The sequence below is a fragment of the Hylobates moloch genome, unplaced genomic scaffold (genome assembly GCF_009828535.3).
Source record: "Hylobates moloch isolate HMO894 unplaced genomic scaffold, HMol_V3 SCAFFOLD_14, whole genome shotgun sequence".
NCBI classification, from domain to species: domain Eukaryota; kingdom Metazoa; phylum Chordata; class Mammalia; order Primates; family Hylobatidae; genus Hylobates; species Hylobates moloch.
In genome coordinates, this window is record NW_026652289.1 from 93,414,776 (window position 1) to 93,436,455 (window position 21,680).

At 37.8% G+C, this 21,680-nt stretch overlaps 1 protein-coding gene and 1 pseudogene across 5 annotated transcripts in view; one reads left to right on the plus strand and one right to left on the minus strand.

The window, feature by feature from the left end:
* Positions 1-21,680, plus strand: part of GALK2 (galactokinase 2) — a 163,130-nt gene that overhangs the window by 11,956 nt on the left and 129,494 nt on the right. For 2 of the 5 annotated variants that reach the window (XM_032176324.2, XM_032176323.2), the window contains exon 1: positions 2,365-2,682. The exons of the other annotated variants lie outside the window; for them this stretch is intronic. In XM_032176324.2, the coding sequence (XP_032032215.1) occupies positions 2,630-2,682 (53 nt within the window). In that variant the 5' untranslated portion in view covers positions 2,365-2,629. Of the gene's footprint in view, positions 1-2,364; positions 2,683-21,680 lie in introns of those variants that run through there. 5 annotated transcript variants of the gene reach the window in all.
* Positions 9,783-13,023, minus strand: LOC116482369 (large ribosomal subunit protein eL15-like; annotated as a pseudogene).

Sequence of the window (21,680 nt, forward strand, 5' to 3'; positions counted from 1 at the left end):
AATAAGAACTAAAGGAATATCTTCTTGAAATTGAAAAGGAAATAATATTTTTCTATCCCATAAGGATTGTTGGAAAGGTTTAAAGAGACAATAATATATGCAAAGTGCTTACTTAGCCAGATGCCTAGTATAAGGAAGGTAGTATAAGAAAGTAATGTTAGTTTTATTTTTGGTGTCTATTTGGGGTTCTCTAGTAGTTTGGACAGGTTATTTTAAGAGTAATGTTTTATGAAAATTATAATGTACACATTTTAATTTGGGACAAGGATTCTAATTATTTCAATAATTTATTTTTAAGCACAGTTTACTGGGGTCTCAACAAAGGTTACACATTCAGAAGTAGTATGGCCTCTAGGCTAGGAGTCTAGAGACCTAGGTTTTAATTCTAGGTCTGTTAATCCTGTTTTACTTTGTGCCAATTATTTCAAAACAGGATGCTTTACTAGTTGCTCTGTAAGGTGCTTTCTAGTCTGCGTCAGTTTTGTTGAGACTGCAATAGCAATGTATCCAAGGTCCAAACTAATGATTTGCCATCTGGTTTCATTTAGCAAAGTTAATGTTTGGTCATCAAGTACACATTCAGTAGGAAGTATTCTTTTTTGAAATAGTTTCTATAGTCATTTTTTTAACCCTGTATAAAATGAGTTTATTTTGGACTATTAAAAAAATTCAAAACTTTAAAATTTGTTATTTCTCAACTAATGCAAAAGAATATATTAGAAACATCTGAATAAAAAATGATTCTGGACTGGGCACGGTGGCTCACGCCTTTAATCCCAGAATTTTGGAAGGCCGAGGTGGGCTGATCACCTGAGGTCAGGAGCTCGAGACCAGCCTGCCCAACGTGGTGAAACCCTGTCTTTACTAAAAATACAAAAATTAGCCGATGTGGTGGCGGGCGCCTGTATTCCCAGCTACTCGGGAGGCTGAGACACGAGAATCGTTTGAACCTGGGAGGTGGAGGTTGTAGTGAACAGAGATCATGCCATTGCACTCCAGCCTGGGCAACAAAGAGCAAAACTCCACCTAAAAAAAAAAAAAAAAAAAAAGAAGATTCTGCTCTTTTCTGTATTTACTGATGTCCCTAAACATTTTACATTTTTAAAAAAATTTAGGTTATCTCCCTATTAAAACTATTTACAAGTGACAGTGATGACTCCTGTTACTCAAAATTAAACCAAAATGAACATCAAACTGGGATTTATTGGGGCCCAGAAACAAGAAGATATAATTCATTCATTTGAAAATGGTAAAGAGGGACTGAAATAATAGTGAGAAAGCTGCCCTGAGACCAGAGTAACTTTGTTTCTTTGATGTACCATTTACAGTAATAACCCAAAGGGGTGCCAAGGGGTTGCCACTCTTTGGCTATGCTTTATTGTCCATTCACACTTTGTCTCCATGTTTCCTTCCCCCTTCCTCCTGTATACATGTATACAGAAGGGGGAAGGAAACATGGAGAGAAAGTGTGCATATACATATAGAAATTCTGGAGCAGCAACTTACTGATGTGTACAACTTATCAAATCTCTCTGAGTTATGCTACTACCCCTAGTGTGTTGGGCATGTTGGCTCACACTTCCTTAATCAGGAAACTTTGGAATGGGTTTATTGCTAGCTGTCTTCACTTGGGTTTAATCTCAATATTTCTGAGGTGCAAAGTGCACTAGATTGAGAGTTAATAGATCTGAATTTTAATTCCAGTTTTGCTCCCAATGATCACTGTGACCTCAGGCACATCATTTCACCTCTCGTCGTTCGTTCAGTTTATCTTACCTATTCATTAAAAACCAATCTGCCTGTCCCCCGTTGCTTTCTAGTGGTAGTGATGATGGAGGTGGTGAGAGACACAATAAATACATAAGCAAATAGAACTGTAAAGGAAGGAAAAGCAAGTGATGTACTGGGGATAGTGTACTTTTTAAGATAGGGCATCTAGGATTTCTCTAGGTAAGTGAAAAATGAAGAGGTTTAACTGGATGCTAAGGGGTCTTGCACATTAAAAGGCATGTGTTTCCGTCTTTTCACTACTGTGTTCTAGGAAGGCCCACCAATGCCTCTAACCTGTAAATAAATGCACATCTATTTAAATCAAGTGAAACATCAATTTTATGTTGCTTGATTTGGAAGTAATCCGCAAAAGAAGCAATAGCTAAACATTTTAGTGGTTTGGGGAGTAGCTGCTGGACAATAAAGACCAAAACCATAACTTAAAAAAAAAAAAAAAAAAAAAACGCAGCCCGAGACAGATCAGAAACTAGGTGTATGTAGGGCGCCAGGTTATGACATTGTTCTCTGACATCCACACGGCGCGAAAAGAAAACCTCACTAGTCGGCTTCGCACGTGCTCTGCGCAGGGGCTCCCGCGAGGCCCTAGTCCCTCCCTGGGAGCAGGACAGAGGCTGTACCTGACTGTTGCTTGGAGGGAGCCCTGGCTGAGTCCAGGGAGGAGGAGCCAGAGGCGGGGACGATTGGAAGCAGCCACCTCAGCGAAGCTGCAGGATTTCCGCAGGGCGGGAGCTGTTTATCTCCCGGAAGAAAACAGCTCCTGTCACAGAAGTCTCGTGATTGCTCTGGTAGCTTTGCTTAGACACTTGAAACTACAGAAGAAAGAAGGATCTAGCGAAATATGGCTACAGAGAGCCCTGCTACGCGTCGGGTCCAGGTGGCAGAACATCCCAGGTGGGGGAGAGGAGACGCCGGGCTTTGGGATCTCCTGGGTTGGGTACGTGTAGATCGGGTCCACAGCACTTGGCTGCTCCCTCGGGGCGCTGCTTTTGGTCCCAGGGAGCAAGTAGAACCCTTGGGATTCTATAAGGACACGTGGCTGGGCTTGCAAAAAAGATCACGAGGCAAACACATTCCACCTTGACTACTACGAAGGGTTGTATGTTTTTTGCTTCGTCCATGCAGATTCTTTTCCTTTTCTTGCTGTAATTAGTGCACTCTTTCTACTGGGCTTCAGCAGAAATGCCCATATCCACACTGAACTCCTCTCTTTGTCTTGCATGCCAGTTGATACTGCTTTTTAAAAGTCTTGTTTCTAAATATTCTTTGAAAACAAACACAAAAACCCTCTTGGTGTCTGCATCCTCTTTAAAACAAAACAAAAAACACGAGAATCTCTGAACTGTCACTTAGGGAATTAATTTGCTGGCAGTCCCTAGCTACAGAGTAACCAATAGTTTAGTGATGTCTCGGGGAGGATCTTTTCAGTTACAGGTACTTGTAGAAATACTTGGTTCTGACTAATGGGGCTGAGGTCTCATAAAATGAAGTCTCTCACCTGCTACATTAGCCAAGGGCTTTCCTGACTCTCTGCCTTTGCTGTTTTTCTTTTCTTTTTCCTTCCTTCCTTCCTTCTTTTTTTTTTTTTTTTGTTGACGGAGTTTTGCTCGTTGCCCAGGCTGGAGTGCAATGGCGCGATCTTGGCTCACCGCAACCTCCGCCTCCCGGGTTCAAGCGATTCCCCTGTCTCAGCCTCCTGAGAAGCTGGGATTACAGGCAGGCGCCACCACACCTGGCTAATTTTGTATTTTACCAGAGATGGGGTTTCTCTATGTTGGTCAGGCTGGTCTCGAACTCCTGAGCTCAAGTGATCCGCCCAACCTGGCCTCCCAAAGTGCTGGGATTACAGACGTGAGCCATCGTGCCGGGCCCTCTGCCTTTGCTGCTTTTAGTTTTTTTCTGTTAACTTTTTTCTCTGACATCAAGTCCTTAAGCTCTTCCTACTTGGTGGTTTATTACCACCATGTGTCAGTTGGTGATATTATACTTTACTACAACTTGAAAATGTTCTTTCATCCTTAAACCAGCAAACAGTGTGTCTTTAGTTACCAGAAAGAAACATGATTTCTTATTATAGAGTCTAGCACAGCTTTGGACTGCTTTTCAATGTCTTTGAATGTTTTAATATACTCTAGAGGTTCTTGTATAGCACTGTTGCCCTTATGTATTTGAATGAATTAAGACACACTGTTAAAGGCATGCTTCCAATAAGATTAATGAGAAATTTGTTACATGTAAATAACCTGATCTCTTGTAGTTTAGTCTTTTTTTTTTTTTTTTTTTTTTGAGACAAAGTCTTATTCTGTTGCCCAGGCTGGAGTATAGTGGTGCAGTCTCTGCTCACTGCAACCTCCACCTCCCAGGTTCAAGCCATTCTCCTGCCTCAGCCTCCCGAGTAACTGGGATTACAGGTGCTCGCCACCACGCCTGGTTATTTTTTTGTGTTTTTGGTAGAGACAGGGTTTCGCCATGTTGGCCAGGTTGGTCTCCAACTCCTGACCTCAGGTGATCTGCCCGTCTCAGCCTCCCAAAGTGCTGGGATTACACGTGTGAGCCACCGTGCCAGGCCTATAGTTTAGTCTTCTACATAAAACATATCCATGTGTAAATTCCTAATGTGTTTCCATTTTATGTGATTGTAAAAATAAAGATCAACATTTCTATCTATATTTACCCTGTTTGGGGGAGGAAGGTGGTAACAAGTATAGGTACATGTACTAAAAGTGAAGAATTGTTTACTGAATTTCCTTAGTGTTCCTTCTTGCTTTTCATGATTTTTATATTATTCATTCATGTAACAAATATTTATTGTTACTATTTCGCCCAGCCCGGAGTGCAGTGGTGTGATCTTGGCTCACTGCAAGCTCTGCTTCCCGGGTTCACACCATTCTCCTGCCTCAGCCCCCCGAGTAGCTGGGACTACAGGCGCCCACCACCACACCCGGCTAATTTTTTGTATTTTTAGTAGAGACGGGGTTTCACCGTGTTAACCAGGATGGTCTCGATCTCCTGACCTCGTGATCCGCCCACCTTGGCCTCCCAAAGTGCTGGGATTACAGGTGTGAGCCACCGTGCCCGACCAGCAGTTGTATCTCTTATCTTTACTTTCTCTTTTGGATTAAGTTGTAAAACTTGTTGGATTATTGTTATTTTTGGAGCAGTTTTATTGACATTCACGTATCATATAACTAATTCATTTAAAGTTTGCAATTAAATGGGTTTAGTGTATTCATATGCAACCATCACCATAGTCAAATTTAGAATGTTTTCTTCTCAGAAAGAACCCAGCCATCCCTTAGATTATCACGCCCCGGAACTCCATTCCCTTTCCCCTCACCTAGCCTTAAACAACTACTGCTCTGTTTTCTGTATTTATAGATTTAGTCACTTTGGGTATTTCAAATGAATGGAATCATATAAAATGTGTGTTTTTTTGGTGACTGGCTTCTTCCATGTGGCATAATGTTCTGAAGGTTCATGTATCAGTATGTCATTTAACATGTATCAGTACATCATTCCTTTTTATGGTCAAATAAAAAGGACCATAAAAAAATGGATATACATTATGTTTGTACATTCAACAATTGATGGACATTTGGGTTGCTTCCATCTTTTGGCTCTTATGAATAATGCTGCTGTATGAACACGTTCTTGAGTCTCTATTCTACCAGTTGAGCTAGCAGGGTGACACTGAATACATTCTTAATATTACAAATTTGGATTATTTAAAAGTATATTCAGTAAAGCCTGAAAATCCCACAGTTTCTTTCCTGATTGTGTCTGATTTCTACCCTGGGCTGCCAATTTCTACTTCCCTTCTTAGAAGTTATTCATTTTGTTTGTATCCTTGTAATATTATTGTGTCCTTATATCATTGTTACTATATTTTATAAAAATGATATATTCACATAAGTCCAATAATTATAATATATTTGTTGTTTTTTACTTTTTTTACTTAATCTTTCTCAGATATCCAGTATATCAGTTCATACAGATATATTTCACTATTTTTACTTATTTCATTTTATTTTTTGAGACAGAGTCTCGCTCTGTCAGCTGGAGTGCAGTGGCGCTATCTTGGCTTACTGAAGCCTCTGCCTCTTGGGTTCAAGAGATTCTCCTGTCTCAGCCTTCCAAGTAGTTGGGATCACAGGAATGTGCCGCCATGCCTGGCTAATTTTTGTATTTTTAGTAGAGACAGGATTTCACCATATTGGCCAGGCTGGTCTTGAACTCCTGACCTCAAGTGATCCACCCACCTTGGTCTCCCTGGGATTACAGGCTGAGCCGCTGTGCCGCGGACTATTTCACTGTTTTTAAGGGCTGAGAGTATTTTGTAGCATGAATACCATTATTTATTTAACCACTCAACATTTAGTACACTTAGATTTCTAATTTTTCTCTCTTATAAACAATGCTGCAACAAACATCCTTGTGTATGTGTATATATATATATATACACACAAAAAATATATATACATACATGTATATATATTCTCTGAGCATTTGTGTGAATTTTTAAAAGTTCATTCATGAAAATGGAAGCAGAGCCAAAGGTAATAAACATTTAAAATGTTGATAGCTCCTGTCAAATGGCCCTGCAAAAAAGATGTTATTGGATTGCCTATTTCTTGCTTTTTTGTTTGTTTGTTTTGTTTTTAAGAGAGAGTCTCACTCTGTTGCCCAGGCTGGAGTGCAGTGGCGTGAACTCGGCTCACCACAACCACTGCTTGCCGGGTTCAAGCAGTTTTCCTGCCTCAGCCTCCCAACTAGCTGGGACTACAGGTGCGCACCACCACGCCTGGCTAATTTTTGTATTTTTAGTAGAGACAGGGTTTCACTATGTTGGCCAGGCTGGTTTCAAACTCCTGACCTCGTGATCTGCCTGCCTCGGCCTCCCAAAGTGCTGGGATTACAGGCATGAGCCACAGCACTTGGCCTGTTTCTTGTTATTTTTAGAAACTCTTTTTATATGTGTGTATTTTTGTATGTATATGTATTTTTAATAGAAACCATTTATTCTATATATATTATAGAGTTTCTAGTTTAACTTTATGACATCTTTTATTATGTAGACATTTTATAATTTATGCAGTGTAGTATGTTGAATAATAATGATGATAGCATCTTTGTCTTCACCCTTATTTTAATATGTCATCCAAATAACCACAGAATGGTGAGACAGTAGAAAGGAGAGCTTTTTTGGCAATATCAGTTTGTAGACCAAAAAGAGAGAGTCTGCAGTGTGGACTGAAGGTGCTCTAACTTCAAGTAGGGAAGAGGAAGTTTGGGTTTTAGGCCCCACAGAGTCTGTTTTATACAATAGAGTCATACATATTCAGCAGGTTTTGGGGAAAAGCTATACATATTTATGAGGGGAGCCAAGCACATGCACAGTGGGTAAACATATATGTAACATACATCCCATGTTCACTTTGCGGCAGGTTTTAGCATTAAAATGAGGTGGAATTTGGCTCTTTACATAACAAGGTGAACTGTAGGGCACAAAGACAATTAGTGCACAGCCTTTATAGGCTGGCTGAAACTGGCTTAAGGTCTGCAGTTGTTTATCAGAAAAGAATGTTTGTAAGGCTGGTTCTCTGTCCATTCAGAGTTGTAGTGGTCTGGATCATAAGTCAGAGTTAGGAGGTGTCCAATAGCTCCTATTGCTAGGAGGTTTAGCCAGAGTGTGGTTTTACTTGTAGCCATGAGAATTTAGGAAGTTGTCACACCTCGACCAGTAACTTTTGTTACCTTAACTTTAGAGTCCCCCTTACTTGATAAAGAGACATCTACTTTAGTTTCTCAGATCACAAATGGGAATGCTTCTAATATTTTGCCATCAAATATGATGTTTGCTGTTTCTGGTAAACATCCTTTATTAAATTAAGGACATGCCCTTTTCTAGTAGGTGAGAAAAGAAAAATAGCTCTGAGCCATCTGAGCTATGTTAAGGGAGGAGACCACCTCTCATATTGTCTTATGCCCAATTTCTGCCTCCAAAAAAAGAAGTAAAAACTAAAAGGCAGAAATGAAATCCACAAGCAGACAGCCCAGTGCCACACCCTGGGCTGGTAGTTAAAGATCAACCCCTGACCTAATCAGTTATTTGCATAAAAAAGCACTGTGAAGATCCCTGTCTTGTTCTGTTCCTTTCTAATTATCAGTGTATGCATTCCCCAGCCATGTACCCCCTGCTTGCTCAATTGATCATGACCCTCTCATGTGGACCCCCTTAGAGTTGTGATCTCTTAAAAGGGACAGTAATTGCTCACTCGGGGAGCTTGGCTCTTGAGACAGGAGTCTTGCCGATGCTCCCGGCCGAATAAACCCCTTCCTTCTTTAACTTGGTGTCTGAGGGGTTTTGTCTGTGGCTTGTCCTGCTACAATGTGAGATATGCAAAAATCTATCAGGCCCAGAGAGACATGAATATGGCACTTTAGTCACATCCCTCACCCTCCTGGAACCCATGTGCCAGGGGGCAATCATTTAAAGGCCTTTTGTTCCTGACTTCTCCTGTTCCTGCTTCCCCTGTTATCTTGATGTTCCTGTAATCTGTGATACAAAGAACAAAGTACAGCCAATCAATAGGTTATGCTATTTTAACGTAAATTCTTGGTAAACAAGTTAGGAACCACCCCATTTTTTTCCTTTAAAAACCACTAGTAACTACTGCTAATCAGAGGGTATATTCATGTTAACTTGAATCTACGTTCCTGGGTTGCAGTCTTCAAACTTGGCCCAAATAAACTCTGTATTAAGTTTGCCTCACTTTTTTTGTCTTTAGATCAACACATGACAGAGATTTAAAAAGTTTTATATTTTATTTTAAAAAATAAGGAATGGCTATGAAAATACATTTGTTTCTTATTTGGATTTTTCGAGAGGATCATGAAGTCATAGAATTTTCCTCTTTTTATTCTGTTAGCATAGTTCATTTAATCAACAGATTTCTGGTGCTGATTACCTTCATATTCCTGGAATGAACTCTGCTTGGTCACATAGGTTATTTTAGGTGATTACTGCATTAAATTTACCAACATTTTATTTAGAGTTTTTCTATCTATTTCACAAGTGAGATTAGCCTATAGTTTGCTTTTGAGGGCCATTCTTGTCAAATGTAAACATCTGGGTTAGACTAGCCTAAAGTGAGATGGGAAACTTTCCACAGCTTCTATTATTTAGAACCATTTATAAAAAGAAAATACCACTTTTTCCTTGAAGGTCCAACTAACTTGTTATAACACTTTTTGGGCTTTGTTTCTGACAACTTTTCTATTTCTTTATTTTTAACCTCTTGTGTCAATTTTAGAAATTTGTATTTTTTTTAGAAAAATCAGCCATTTAAAAATTTTTAAACCTTTTTAAAATTTATGTTTGTCTATTATTTCTAGTATTGATTATGTTTAATGACACTCAAAGTTTTTTTTCTATGTATTTTTTTAAATTGAAGAACCACCTTGTAATTTTTTTATCCAATCTGCTATTTTCCCCTGGTTCAATAAATTTTGCTTTTATCTGTTAATTTGCTTCTTCTAATTTATTTAATTACTTTTTGCTAGGTTCCTGTGTTATATGCATACTTTATTTATTTTCATTATTTATTTTCTTTTTTCTTTTAAATAATTTATGTTAAACCTATTATACCACACAGTATGTTTTAAACACTGCCATATAACTCCCTAATCAGATAAAGCAAGATCAAAAAAGTTTATCTTACTAGAAACAAGATACATCATCACTTATAGTTTTCAAACATTATTGAACTTTAACTTTCATAATTTGACAAAGAATTCATGAAACAATCTACAGACTAGTTTTAACAGACAAATAATACTTGTTTTCAAACATTATTGAACTTTAACTTTCATAATTTGACAAAGAATTCATGAAACAATCTACAGACTAGTTTTAACAGACAAATAATACTTGTAAGCAGACATGACTGTCCCAAATTATTTTTTAGGTATCAACTTTACAAACATTACTTACATTAGTGGTAACGGTGGAGTTGGAGACTATTGTGCCTTTTCCAAGATGCACAGTGAGAATCACCAGGAGTGTGGTGGAACTTATGACCCTACCAAGGCCACGGATCTTTTAGCCTGCAGATGTCAGCCCATGCATCACCCTTTGCTTGTGGACTGGTTTGGTGATCCACTGGGTGGCAGGATTTTTTCTGACAGCTTTATGGAGTGGATGAATGAGGATAACTTCAAACATTTTGTATGTTGAATCTTCACCAAAGTAAGAACTCAGGACTCTTAGCCGGGCATGGTGGCTCATGCCTGTAATCCCAGTACTTTGGGAGGCCAAGGTGAGTGGATCACTTGAGGCCAGGAGTTCGAGACCAGCCTGGCCAACATGGTGAAACCCTGTTTCTACTAAACATACAAAAATTAGCTGGGTGTGGTGGCGCACGCCTATAATCCCAGCTACTCGGGAGGCTGAGGCATGAGAATTGGTTGAACCCAGGAGGCGGAGGTTGCAGTGAGTGGAGATTGTGCCACTGCACTCCAGCCTGGGTGACAGAGCAAGACTCTGTCTCAAAAAAAAAAAAAAAAAGAAATATATTTATATATATGTATATATAGAAATAAAATGTATAAATATGTCTGTGTATATGTATAAATAAAAATATATGTACATGTATATGTGTGTGTGTATACATACATACATATATATACACACACATATATATATATATACACATATATATATATATGAATTCAGGACTCTTAGAACCCCACAGTGGTGTCCAGCTTTCCTGTCTTCAATGGACTTCGAGCATACTTTAGCTGGTTAACACCACAGTGGACAGGCTTGCTATAAGCTGCACCCTTAGGAACTGGGCATTTTCAGCCACCATGGCGCACACGAATCCTATATATAACGTAAACTTGTTTGGCCTTGTAGCCTTGTCGGTGCACTTTTTTGGGCTGGGTGGGATGTGGAGCCCTGTGGTAGAGCAGAGAGCTGTCAGTACTGCTAGCAGGGACTGTCCGAAGAAAGTGCATGGTATCAGACTGCTGCTTCCTTCATAGCTCCTGAATGTACTTGTATGCAGTTATCTTGGCTTACCTGATGGCTGTTCCCAGATGGAAAGGAAAGAGACTTTCTCCCCCATTATTTATTTTCTTACATGAATAGAAGGCTAGAAAATTTTCTGAGTGCTATTATGGTTGTGTCTCATGGGTTTTGATATGTAGACCTCTCATTATTATTTTCAAAATAGCTACAGCTGTGGCCTTAATTTCCACTTTCCTTCAGCTTCTTGCTCATTAATTTGCTCTTTAACTCTTTTCATTCTTCTGTTCAACCTATCTACTATTTTTATTTTCACCATCATAACCTTGTTTTCTAAGATCTCTAATATAATTATAGTTTTATTTTTATGTTTAATTTTTGATCTTGGAGAAATTTATTGTGATGAAAGGAACAAAACAGAGATTCAAATTCACCCTCCTTTCCCAATGGTAATTACCATACTTTGAGGTTCCATCTCTAACATATATTAAATTCTCAAATATAACAGTAATAATAGTAATAACTAATAATTATTTTATACTTATAAAACCCTCAAACAAACCTTTGCAGTGAGTTCTAGTATTAGCCTCGGTTTGTAGATGAAGAAAGTTGAGGCATGGAGCAACTCATACAAATTAACATAAAAATTCATGTTATAACCAATTGTTCTTAAATTAGTATTAAAAATTAACATTTTCTGTAATGCCATGCCTCGATATCCTGATATTGAAGAGAAAACAAGCACAGACAGGATGGGGGACTTGCCCAAGGTCACAGTGGAAGACTGAAAATACATGTCATAGCTCCTGAAATTTTAATTCATTCATTTCTGCAGTTAGCCACATGGTCTGAGAGAATCAGTCCTTTTATTAAAGTCCATTTCATTCACGACAGTCATAGCTTTGTTTCTCAAGTTCTGTTACTGATACTGCTATTCTTTTTTCTTTGCTTCTTTCTTTTTTTTTTTTTTTTTAAGATTTTAAGTCAAAAGAGCATTCAGAGCACCAGAGCCAGCAATTTGTGCTGCAATACTTTGGCCAATTCCCCCTTTAACAGTATGATCTTTGTAGGAGCTCTTATTTTCATATTGAAATGCTCATTGCATTTTTTTGGGGGCATACTTTCAGTGACTGCATTAAGACACTAGGTCTTGTTGGTAGCTCACCTAGAGGTAAAATACAGCTACTTCCCCCAATTACAGCCCTACCATTCATTATTAGAGGGTTAGGTATGAAGTTTAGAAAAACACTGTACACTTCAGTTCTTTCTGTTCTTGGAGAAAAATGCTTTCCTTGTTTCCTTTTATAGCCTCCATGCATTTGAATTTCAAAGGTAGGAATGTTGTATAGTAAGCCTCTTGGTGATGAAGCAGTTATAAGTCATGAACAGACTGCCTTCCCAAGGAAGTCTAGGAAAATGACAAAGTTTTATAATTCAAAATAATTTCATTAAGACACATTTTAGGAGACTTATTCTAACTCTGCTGTTAGCACTTCATGTTATTTGTGTTTGCAGTCCTTATAAAAACAAATTAATAAGGATTCAAGTTCAGGAGAACTTGAATTTCATCTGTATATGATTTTCACAGGCAGAAACATTAACCCTTATTAAGGCTAGCAGGATTATCTAAACCAGCAAAGTGGGAGTTATACTTATTGCTCTCTTTCCCACATTTAATTGTACCAATTCCTTTGGATTTGACATTTTAAATGTCACCTTAATTTCACCCTTCTCTACCTATAGCTTTAAAGTACTTTCAGCATTTCTCTCTAGATATATTACAATGAACTGCTATTAGATCTCTTTATTTCTATAATCCAAATTCCACACGCTACCCAGTGAGCTTTTTCAAATGCAAAATTGATGATTTACTTCATTTTTAAACGTCTGTTCACATCCATTGCCTGTATGTTAAAAGCCAGGTTTCTCAATATGGCATAATAAGGGCCTTTAGGATCTGAGACTTGATAGCCTCCAACCTCCTCCCCTCCTTTTCTCTTCTGATGTTTTTAGAAACCTAATTGTAGTTTTCCGAATGCTGTATGCTTGGGCCTTTTCATGTCAATTGCCTAGAATGCTTCACCCTACCCCACCTGTCTAACATCATCCTTTAAAATTTATTTCAAACATTACCACCTCTTTGGGGATCTTTTAATGTACCTTCCCTCTTTTTGATGTATCTTACCACTCATATCATATTCTGTCATAGCAGAGACTAAATGATGTTTCTCTGTGCTCCCAAAGGACTGTATTTGGCCAACTTATCACTCTGTATTGTCCCACTGTATTGTGAATTTTGGCTTACCTATTTTCCTCTTTTGCTAGACCGATCCTTCCTTCCTTCCTTCCTTCCTTCCTTCCTTCCTTCCTTCCTTCCTTCCTTCCCTCCCTCCCTCCCTCCCTTTCCTTCCTTTTCTTTCCTTCCTCTTCCCTCCCCCCTCCCCTCATCTCCTCTTCTTTCTTTTGAGACAGGGTCTCACTCTGTTGCCCAGATTGAAGTGCAGTGGCACAATTATGGCTCACTGCAGCCTTGACTTCCTGGTGATTCTCCCACCTCAGCCTCCTGAGTAGCTAGGACTACAGGCATGCATGCACCATGGTGCCCAGCTAATTTTTTGTATTTTTTGTAGAGATGGGGTTTTGCCTTGTTGCTCAGGCTGGTCTGGAATTCCTGAGCTCAATTGATCTGCCTTGGCCTCCCAAAGTGCTGGGATTACATACATGGGCCACCGCACCTGGCCAACTTTTAAATTTCTTAAGGCCAAGGATTCTTATTCATCTCCTTTCAAAGAGTACTTAGTAAAGCATCAGTAAATGTTTCTTTTTTAAAAAAGACTTTTTTTTTTTTTTTTGAAACTGAGTCTCACTCTGTTGCCTAGGCTGGAGTGCAGTGGTGCTGTGGCACGATCTCGGCTCACTGCAGCCTCCACCTCCTGGGTTCAAGCGATTCTTGTGCCTCAGCCTCCTGAGTAGCTGGGATTACAGGATCCTGCCACCATGCCTGGCTAATTTTTGTATTAAAAAAATAGTTTTTATTTTGAAATATTTTTAGACTTATAGAAAAGTCAAATAATAGTTGAAAAAATTACTGTATATTCCTCTCCCAAATTCCTCAAGCTTAACATTTTACCACATTTGCTTTATCATTATCTGTTTTAATTTTTTTAATTTTTAATTTTTATGGGTACATAATATAGATGTATATATTTATGGGGTACATGAGATATTTTGGTACAGGCATACAATGTATAATAATCCCATCAGGGTAAATAGTGTATGCATCACCTCAAGCATTTATCATTTCTTTGTGTTATAAACATTCCAATTATAATCTTTTAGTTATTATAAAATGTAAAATAAATTTTTGTTGACTATAATAACTGTTATGCTATCAAATACTAGATCTTGTTCATTCTATCTAACTATATTTTTGTACCTATTAGCCATCCCCACTCCCTCATCTCTGCTACCCTTCGCAACCTCTGGTAACCGTCATTCTACTCTCTTTCTCCATGAGTTCAATTGTTTTAATTTTTAGCTCCTGCAGATGAATGAGAACGTATGAAGTTTGTATTTCTGTGCATGACTTATTTCACTTAACATAATGTCCCCCAGATCCATCCATGTTGTTCCAAATGACAGGATCTCATTCTTTTTTATGGCTGAGTAGTACTCCATTGTGTGTATAGGCCACGTTTCTTTATCCATTTGTCTGTTGCTGGACACTTAGGTTGCCTCCAAATCTTGGCTATTGTAAATGGTACTGCAATAAACATAGAGTGCAGGTATCTTTTCAATACACTGATTTCCTTTTGGATATATACCTAGCAGTGGGATTGCTGGATCATAAGGTAGTTCTATTTTTAATTTTTTGAAGAACCTCTCAACTGTTCTCGATAGTAGTTGTACTAATTCACATTTCCACCAACAGTGTATGAGGGTTCTCTTTTCTCCACATCCTTACCAGCATTTGTTATTACCTGTTTTTTGGATGAAAGCTATTGTAGCTTGGGTGAGATGATACCTTATTGCAGTTTTAATTTGCATTTCTCTGATGATCAATGATGTTAATCACTTTTTCATATACCTGTTTGCTATTTTTACATCTTTTGAAAAATATTTATTCAGATCTTTTGCCCATTTTTGAATAGAATTATTACATTTTTTCCTATTACATTGTTTAAGCTCATTACATTTTCTGGTTTTTAATCCCTGTCAGATAGTTTGCAGATATTTTTTCTCATTCTGTAGGTTGTCTCTTCACTGCATTGGTTTTTTCCTTTGCTGTGCAGAAGCTTTTTAACTTGATGTGATCTGGCCGGGTGCGGTGGCTCACGCTTGTAATCCCAGCACTTTGGGAGGCCGAGGCGGGCGGATCACGAGGTCAGGAGATCGAGACCACGGTGAAACCCCATCTGTACTAAAAATACAAAAAAAATTAGCCGGGCGTGGTGGCGGGCGCCTGTAGTCCCAGCTACTCGGAGAGGCTGAGGCAGGAGAATGGCGTGAACCCAGGAAGCGGAGCTTGCAGTGAGCCAAGATTGCGCCACTGCACTCCAGCCTGGGCGACAGAGCGAGACTCCGTCTCAAGAAAACAAAACAAAACAAAACAAAACAAAAACAACTTGATGTGATCTGATTTGTCCATTTTTGCTTTGGTAGCCTTTACTTTTAGGACATTAGACAAAAAAATCTTTGCTCAAACCAATGTCCTGGATGTTTCCCCAATGTTTTTTGTCTGTCTTTTCAAAATACTAACTTCTCCTTTTGTTTATCTTTTGTATTTTTTGCTTTAATTTTATTTATTTCCCCTCTCATCTTTATTATTTCTTTTCTTATACTAATTTCAGGTTTGGCTTTCTCTTGTTTTTCCATGTTAAGATGCGTCATTAGGTCATTTATTTGGTGTTTTTCCACTTTTTTGATGTAGGCATTTATTTTTATAAACTTTCCTCTTAGCATTCCATCACTGTAACCCAAAGGTTTTGCTGTGTTGTGTTTCCATTTTTATTTGTTTCAAGAAATTTTTAAATTTTCTTCTTAACTTCTTCATTGACCTACTGGTCATTCAGGAACATATTGTTTAATTGTGTTTGTATAGTTTCTAAAGTTCCTCTTATTGATTTCTAGTCTTATTCCATTGTTGTCAAAAAAGATACATGATATGATTTCATTTTTTTGAATTTTTAAAGACTAGTTTTGGCTGGGTGCGGTGGCTCATGCCTGTAATCCCAGCACTTTGGGAGGCCAAGGCGGGCGGATCACTTGAAGTCAGGAGTTTGAGACCAGCCTGACCAACATGGAGAAACCCCAACTTTACTAAAAATACAAAATTAGCCGGGCGTGGTAGCGCATGCCTGTAATCCCAGCTACTTGGGAGGCTGAGGCATGAGAATGGCTTGAACCCGGGAGGCGGAGGTTGCGGTGAGCCAAGATCACACCACTGCACTCCAGCCTGGGCAACAAGAGTGAAACTTTGTCTCAAAAAAAAAAAAAAAAAGACTAGTTTTGTGGCCTAACATATGGTCTGTTTTTGAGAATGAACCATGTGCTGAGGAGAGGAATGTGTATTCTGCCACCGTTGGATGAAATGTTCTGTAAATAACTATGAGGTCCATTTGGTATAGTGCAGATTACGTCTCGTGTTTCTTTGTTGATTTTCTGTCTGGATGATCTGTCCAATGCTGAAAGTGGAGTGTTGAAGTGGAGTGTAGCTACACCTGCTCTTTTTTGGTTTCCATTGGCATGGAATATCTTTTTTCATCCCTTTTCTTTTTCAGTCTATGTGTGTCTTTAGAAGTGAAGTTTGTTTCTTGTAGGCAAGAGATCATTGGATTTTGTTTTGTTTTTAATCCATTCAGCCGTTCTATGTTTTTTGACTGGAGAGCTGAGTCCATTTACGTTCAATGTTATTGTTGATAAGTAAGGACTTTTCTGCCATTTTATTACTGTGTTCTTGTTGTTTTATAGTCTTCTCTTCCTTCCTTCCTGTCTTGCTTTTTGTGAAGGTGATTTTCTCTGGTTTCTAATTTCTACCTTTTTATTTTTTGTGTATCTGTTTTGTGTTTTTTATTTGAGGTTACCATGAGGCTTGCAAGTAACATCTTATCACCCATTTTTTTAAACTGATATTAATACCGATTACAAAAAGAAACAAACAAGAAAAGAGAAAACTAATAAAAACACTTCATCTACCTTCTTTTTTAACTTTTTGTTGTTTTTATTCATATCTTATTGTCTGTGTCTTGAGAAGTTATTGTAGTTATTATTTTTGATGGGTTCATGTTTTAGTCTTTCTACTCAAGATATAAGTAGTATACATAACACAGTTATAGTGTTATAATGTTCTGTGTTTGTGTCCTTCTTATTACCAGTGAGTTTTCTATCTTCAGATGATTTCTTTTTTAAAAAAATTAACTTTTACTGTTGATATGTGGGTACATGTGCACATTTGTTATATGGGAATATTGTGTGATGCTGGGGTTTGGGGCCTGTATCCTGTCATTCAGGTAATAAGCATAGTACCTGGTAGTTTTTCAACCCATACCCCACTCCTCTCTACTAAAAATACAAAAATTATCCAGGTGTGGTGGCATGTGCCGGTAGTCACAGGTACTCGGGAGGCTGAGGCAGAAGAATCGCTTGAACCAGGGAGGTGGATGTTGGAGTGAGTTGAGATCCGCCACTGCATTCCAGCCTAGGTGACAGAGCGAGACTACGTCTCAAAAAAAAAAAAATTTACCTTTGTATGATGATTTGAGATGCCACCATCATCATATATTAAATTTTTATTTGAATCTGTTTCTGGACATGATATTATTCCACTGAAGTCTGCTAGTCTATTTATGTGCTGATATCTCACTGTTTTCATTACGGAGGCCTTATAGTATGTTTTAATGTTTGGTAAGGTTACTCCTCTCTCAAAGCAGGGTTTTTTTGTTTTTGTTTTTTCTTTTTTTAGTGTTTTGCCCACTATTGTTACATATTTGTTTTTCTTTTCTTTTCTTTTTTTTTTTTTGAGATGGAGTTTCACTGTTATTGCCTGGGCTGGAGTGCAATGGCGCAATCTTGGCTCACCGCAACCTCTGCTTCCCAGGTTTAAGCGATTCTCCTGCCTCAGCCTCCCGAGTAGCTAGGATTACAAGCATGTGCCACCATGCTCAGCTAATTTTGTATTTATACTAGATATGGGGTTTCTCCATGTTGGTCAGGCTGGTCTTGAACTCCCGCCCTCAGGTGATCCGCCTGCCTTGGCTTCCCAAAATGCTTGGATTACAGGCGTGAGCCACCATGCCTGGCTACGTATTTGTTTTTCATAAGATCTTTTTAGCTAACTTGTCTATCTCCATAAGAAAAGCTTATTGATATTTTTTGGGAGATTTAGTTGAATTTGTAAATTAACTTTGGGAGAACTACATCTTTATGATGTTGTATCATCTTATCCAAAACAGGGATATCTTTTCATTTCTTTTTTTTTTTTTTGAGATGGATCTCACACTGTCGCCTGTGCTGGAGGCTAGAGTGCAAGTGGCACGATCTTGGCTCACTGCAACCTCTGCCTCCTGGGTTGAAGTGATTCTCCTGCCTCAGCCTCCGGAGTAGCTGGGATTACAGGTGTGTGCCACCACGCCTGGCTAATTTTTTGTATTTTTAGTAGAGATGGTGTTTCACTATGTTGGCAAGGCTGGTCTGGAACTCTTGACCTCGTGATCCATCCACCTCGGCCTCCCAAAGTGCTGGGATTACAGGCATGAGCTACAGTGCCCAGCCCGTTTCTTTTAAGTCTATTTGTCTTTCAAGAATGTTTAAAAACTCTTCTTAAATAGATTTTGCACGTTTATGAAGTTTGTTTGCAAGCAGTTAGTGTTTTTTGGTGCTAACATTAATGATATTTTCTTTATCATTCTAGTCTCTAATTGGTTTTTGTTTTTGCATATGAAGTCTACTGATTTCTGCATGTTAATCTTACATCCTCTTACCTTCGTGAATTCTTTTATTATTCACGTTGGTTTTATCATTAATTCTCTGTGGTTTTCCAGACGTTTATTACTGACATTATAAGGCTTTCTTGGGGAGCATGGCAGGTTGCCTAAGCTGGTCCAAAACTGGTTAGAAAGAGCAGGGAAAGGAGACTGACTTGGGGTTTTTATGATGGTTAGAGGGTAGAGCCAGGGAGAGGATTTCTACATGTGGTTTGGCTGGTGGCAAAAGAGAGGGGCTTTTTTTTTTAATGCCTTTGCTTAATGTGAAGTAGAAAGGGGAAAGAGAGAGAGTTAAGGTCGAAAAGCTGGCAGCAGTCAAACATCAAAAATGGAATCAGACTATTATAGTTTCTGATATATTTGGATAGAGGTCTGCAAAGTCATTTCTTATTTAAAAAAAAGTCTTCTGTTTAGTAGTATTTTCCCTTTGTTACTTTTTTATTTTGTACATTTGTGCTTTATCCCCCATATTATTAATTCATTAGCTAATGGCTTATTTTGTTAACTTTTTTCCTAAAACCACAGGCTTTGAATTTATTAATTTAGGTCTGCTGTTTTCTACTCCCCATATCATTACTTCCTGTTCTTACCTTCTTGTGTCATTCTTTTTATTTTCTAGCTTATGGAGCTGAGAATTTAGTCTTTTATTAACATTTTTCATTTTTACTGCTAAAGTGTTTAGAGCCATGGAGTTTTCTGACTGCTTTAAATGTATCCCATATATTTTTTATGAGTAGAGCTTTTAATGTTATCATTATTTTTAGATTCTATCTTTCACTTCATTTCCCCTTTCACCCAAGAGTTGTTTAAAAGACACTTAAGAAATTTGTAGGTAGGAAGACCTTTTTGTTATTTTTCTTGTTAATAATTTCTAGTTCTATTGCATTGAGTGTTGTTTGTATTATTTCTACTTTATGGAATTTACTAATGTTTCATTGTAACCAAATATATGATCAGTATTTGTGAATGTTCCATGTACTCTTGAGCAGTTATATTGCCTATTATCAGGGTAAAATGTTTGATGTAAGTATACATCCATAAAATTTACTTTATCAAGTTTATTGAGTCTTTTCTCTGTGTTTTTGGACTCCTTGATCTACTAAGGTGCCTTATAATCTCTTATTGTTAATGTATTTCTACCTGTATTTCCTTACATTGCCTTGTAGTTTTGCCTTATACAAGTGATTACTGTTTCATTTGGGATATTTCTTAACTGCCATATCTTCATTTTGATTTGTGGCTGTCAGTATTAAGAAATATCCTTCTGGTAGGCTGAGGCAGGAGGATCACTTGAAGCCAGAAGTTTGAGACCAGCCTAGGCAACATAGTGAGACTATGCCTCTACAAAAAATTAAAAAATATTTTAGCTAGGCATGGCAGCATGCCTCTGTAGTTCTGCTGAGGCTGAGACCGCAGGATTGCCTGATCCCAGGAGTTCTAGGCTGCCGTGAGCCATGATCATGCCACTGCCCATTGAACTTTAGCCTGGGCAACAGAGCGAGTCCCTATCTCTCTCTCTCTAAAGAAAGGTATCCTTCTATACACATTTAATGTGTAAGCTTAAATTCTACAATTTTGATCAGGATTACTACTTGTTTTCTTATTGTTTTCATTTGCCTATAATACCTTTGCCCATTCCTTTATATTTAGTCTTTCGGAATCACCTTGTTTATTTATGTGTCTAGTATACAGCATAATACGTTCAGTCGTGTTTTAGGAGCAGAATTGCAAATCTTTATGTTTTAATAGTTGAGGCTCATTCACATTTATTAATGTGACTAATATGTTTGATTTCAGTTCTGTCATATTATTTTATACAGGTTGAGTATCCCTTATCCAAAATGCTTGAGACTAGAAGTTTTTCAGATTTCAGATTTATTGGATTTTGGAATATTTACGTATACGTAATGAGATATCTTGGGGATAGCACCCAAATCTAAACATGAAATTTATTTGTTTCATATACACTTTATTCACATAGCATGAAGGTAGTTTTATACAATATTTTAAATAATTTTATTTATGAAAGTTTGTGTTAAATACTTAAATGTGGAATTTTCCACTTATGACGTCATGTCCATGCTTAAAAAGCTTCAAATTTTGGAATGATTTGGATTTTGAAATTTTGAATTAGGGATGCTCAACCTGTAATTATATACTATGGTACATTTTATGTTTTTCTTTATCTACCAGATATTTTTCTTTTCTCCTTTAGTTTTGAAATTTTTGTGGTATTTAAGAAGATTTATATTTTTGTTTTATTGGTTACCTTTGTACTTATATTTTTAAACACCCTTAGAAAATAGGGGAATATTTTCTTATTTAACTTCTACTATCTGCTTTGTCAGTTTTTTTTTTCCAGTGGTGGTTGTTGAAAAGCACTAATATTTTATGTCATTCTATCTCAAATCCAGACAAATAACCTCAGTTGTTTCAACAAACTTCTTTATAAAATAGAAGAAGCTGGGCAGAGAGCAGCAAGATTTATCAACAGCATCATTAAAATTACCCAGTGCACTAACATTACTTCCTATCCTGACATAAGCTAAACACTTAATTACCTACCATCTCTCATTGCTTGTGATGTATTTTTTTTTTTTTTTTTTTGAGATGGAGTTTCACTCTTGTTGCCCAGGCTGGAGTGCAATGGCGTGGCCTCTGCTCACTGCAACCTCCACCTGGGCCTGTAATCCCAGCTTGTGATGTATTCTTATTCACCTGCTACAGACTGGAAATGATATTGAACCCAGGAACTAAGATATAACTACCATTTATTAAACACATACTTCATGCCAATGCTGGGCTGGACACTGTTCCAAATGACCTTATTAATCTTCCCAACAAATCTATGGGATACATGTTTCTATCCCATTTAAAGGTGA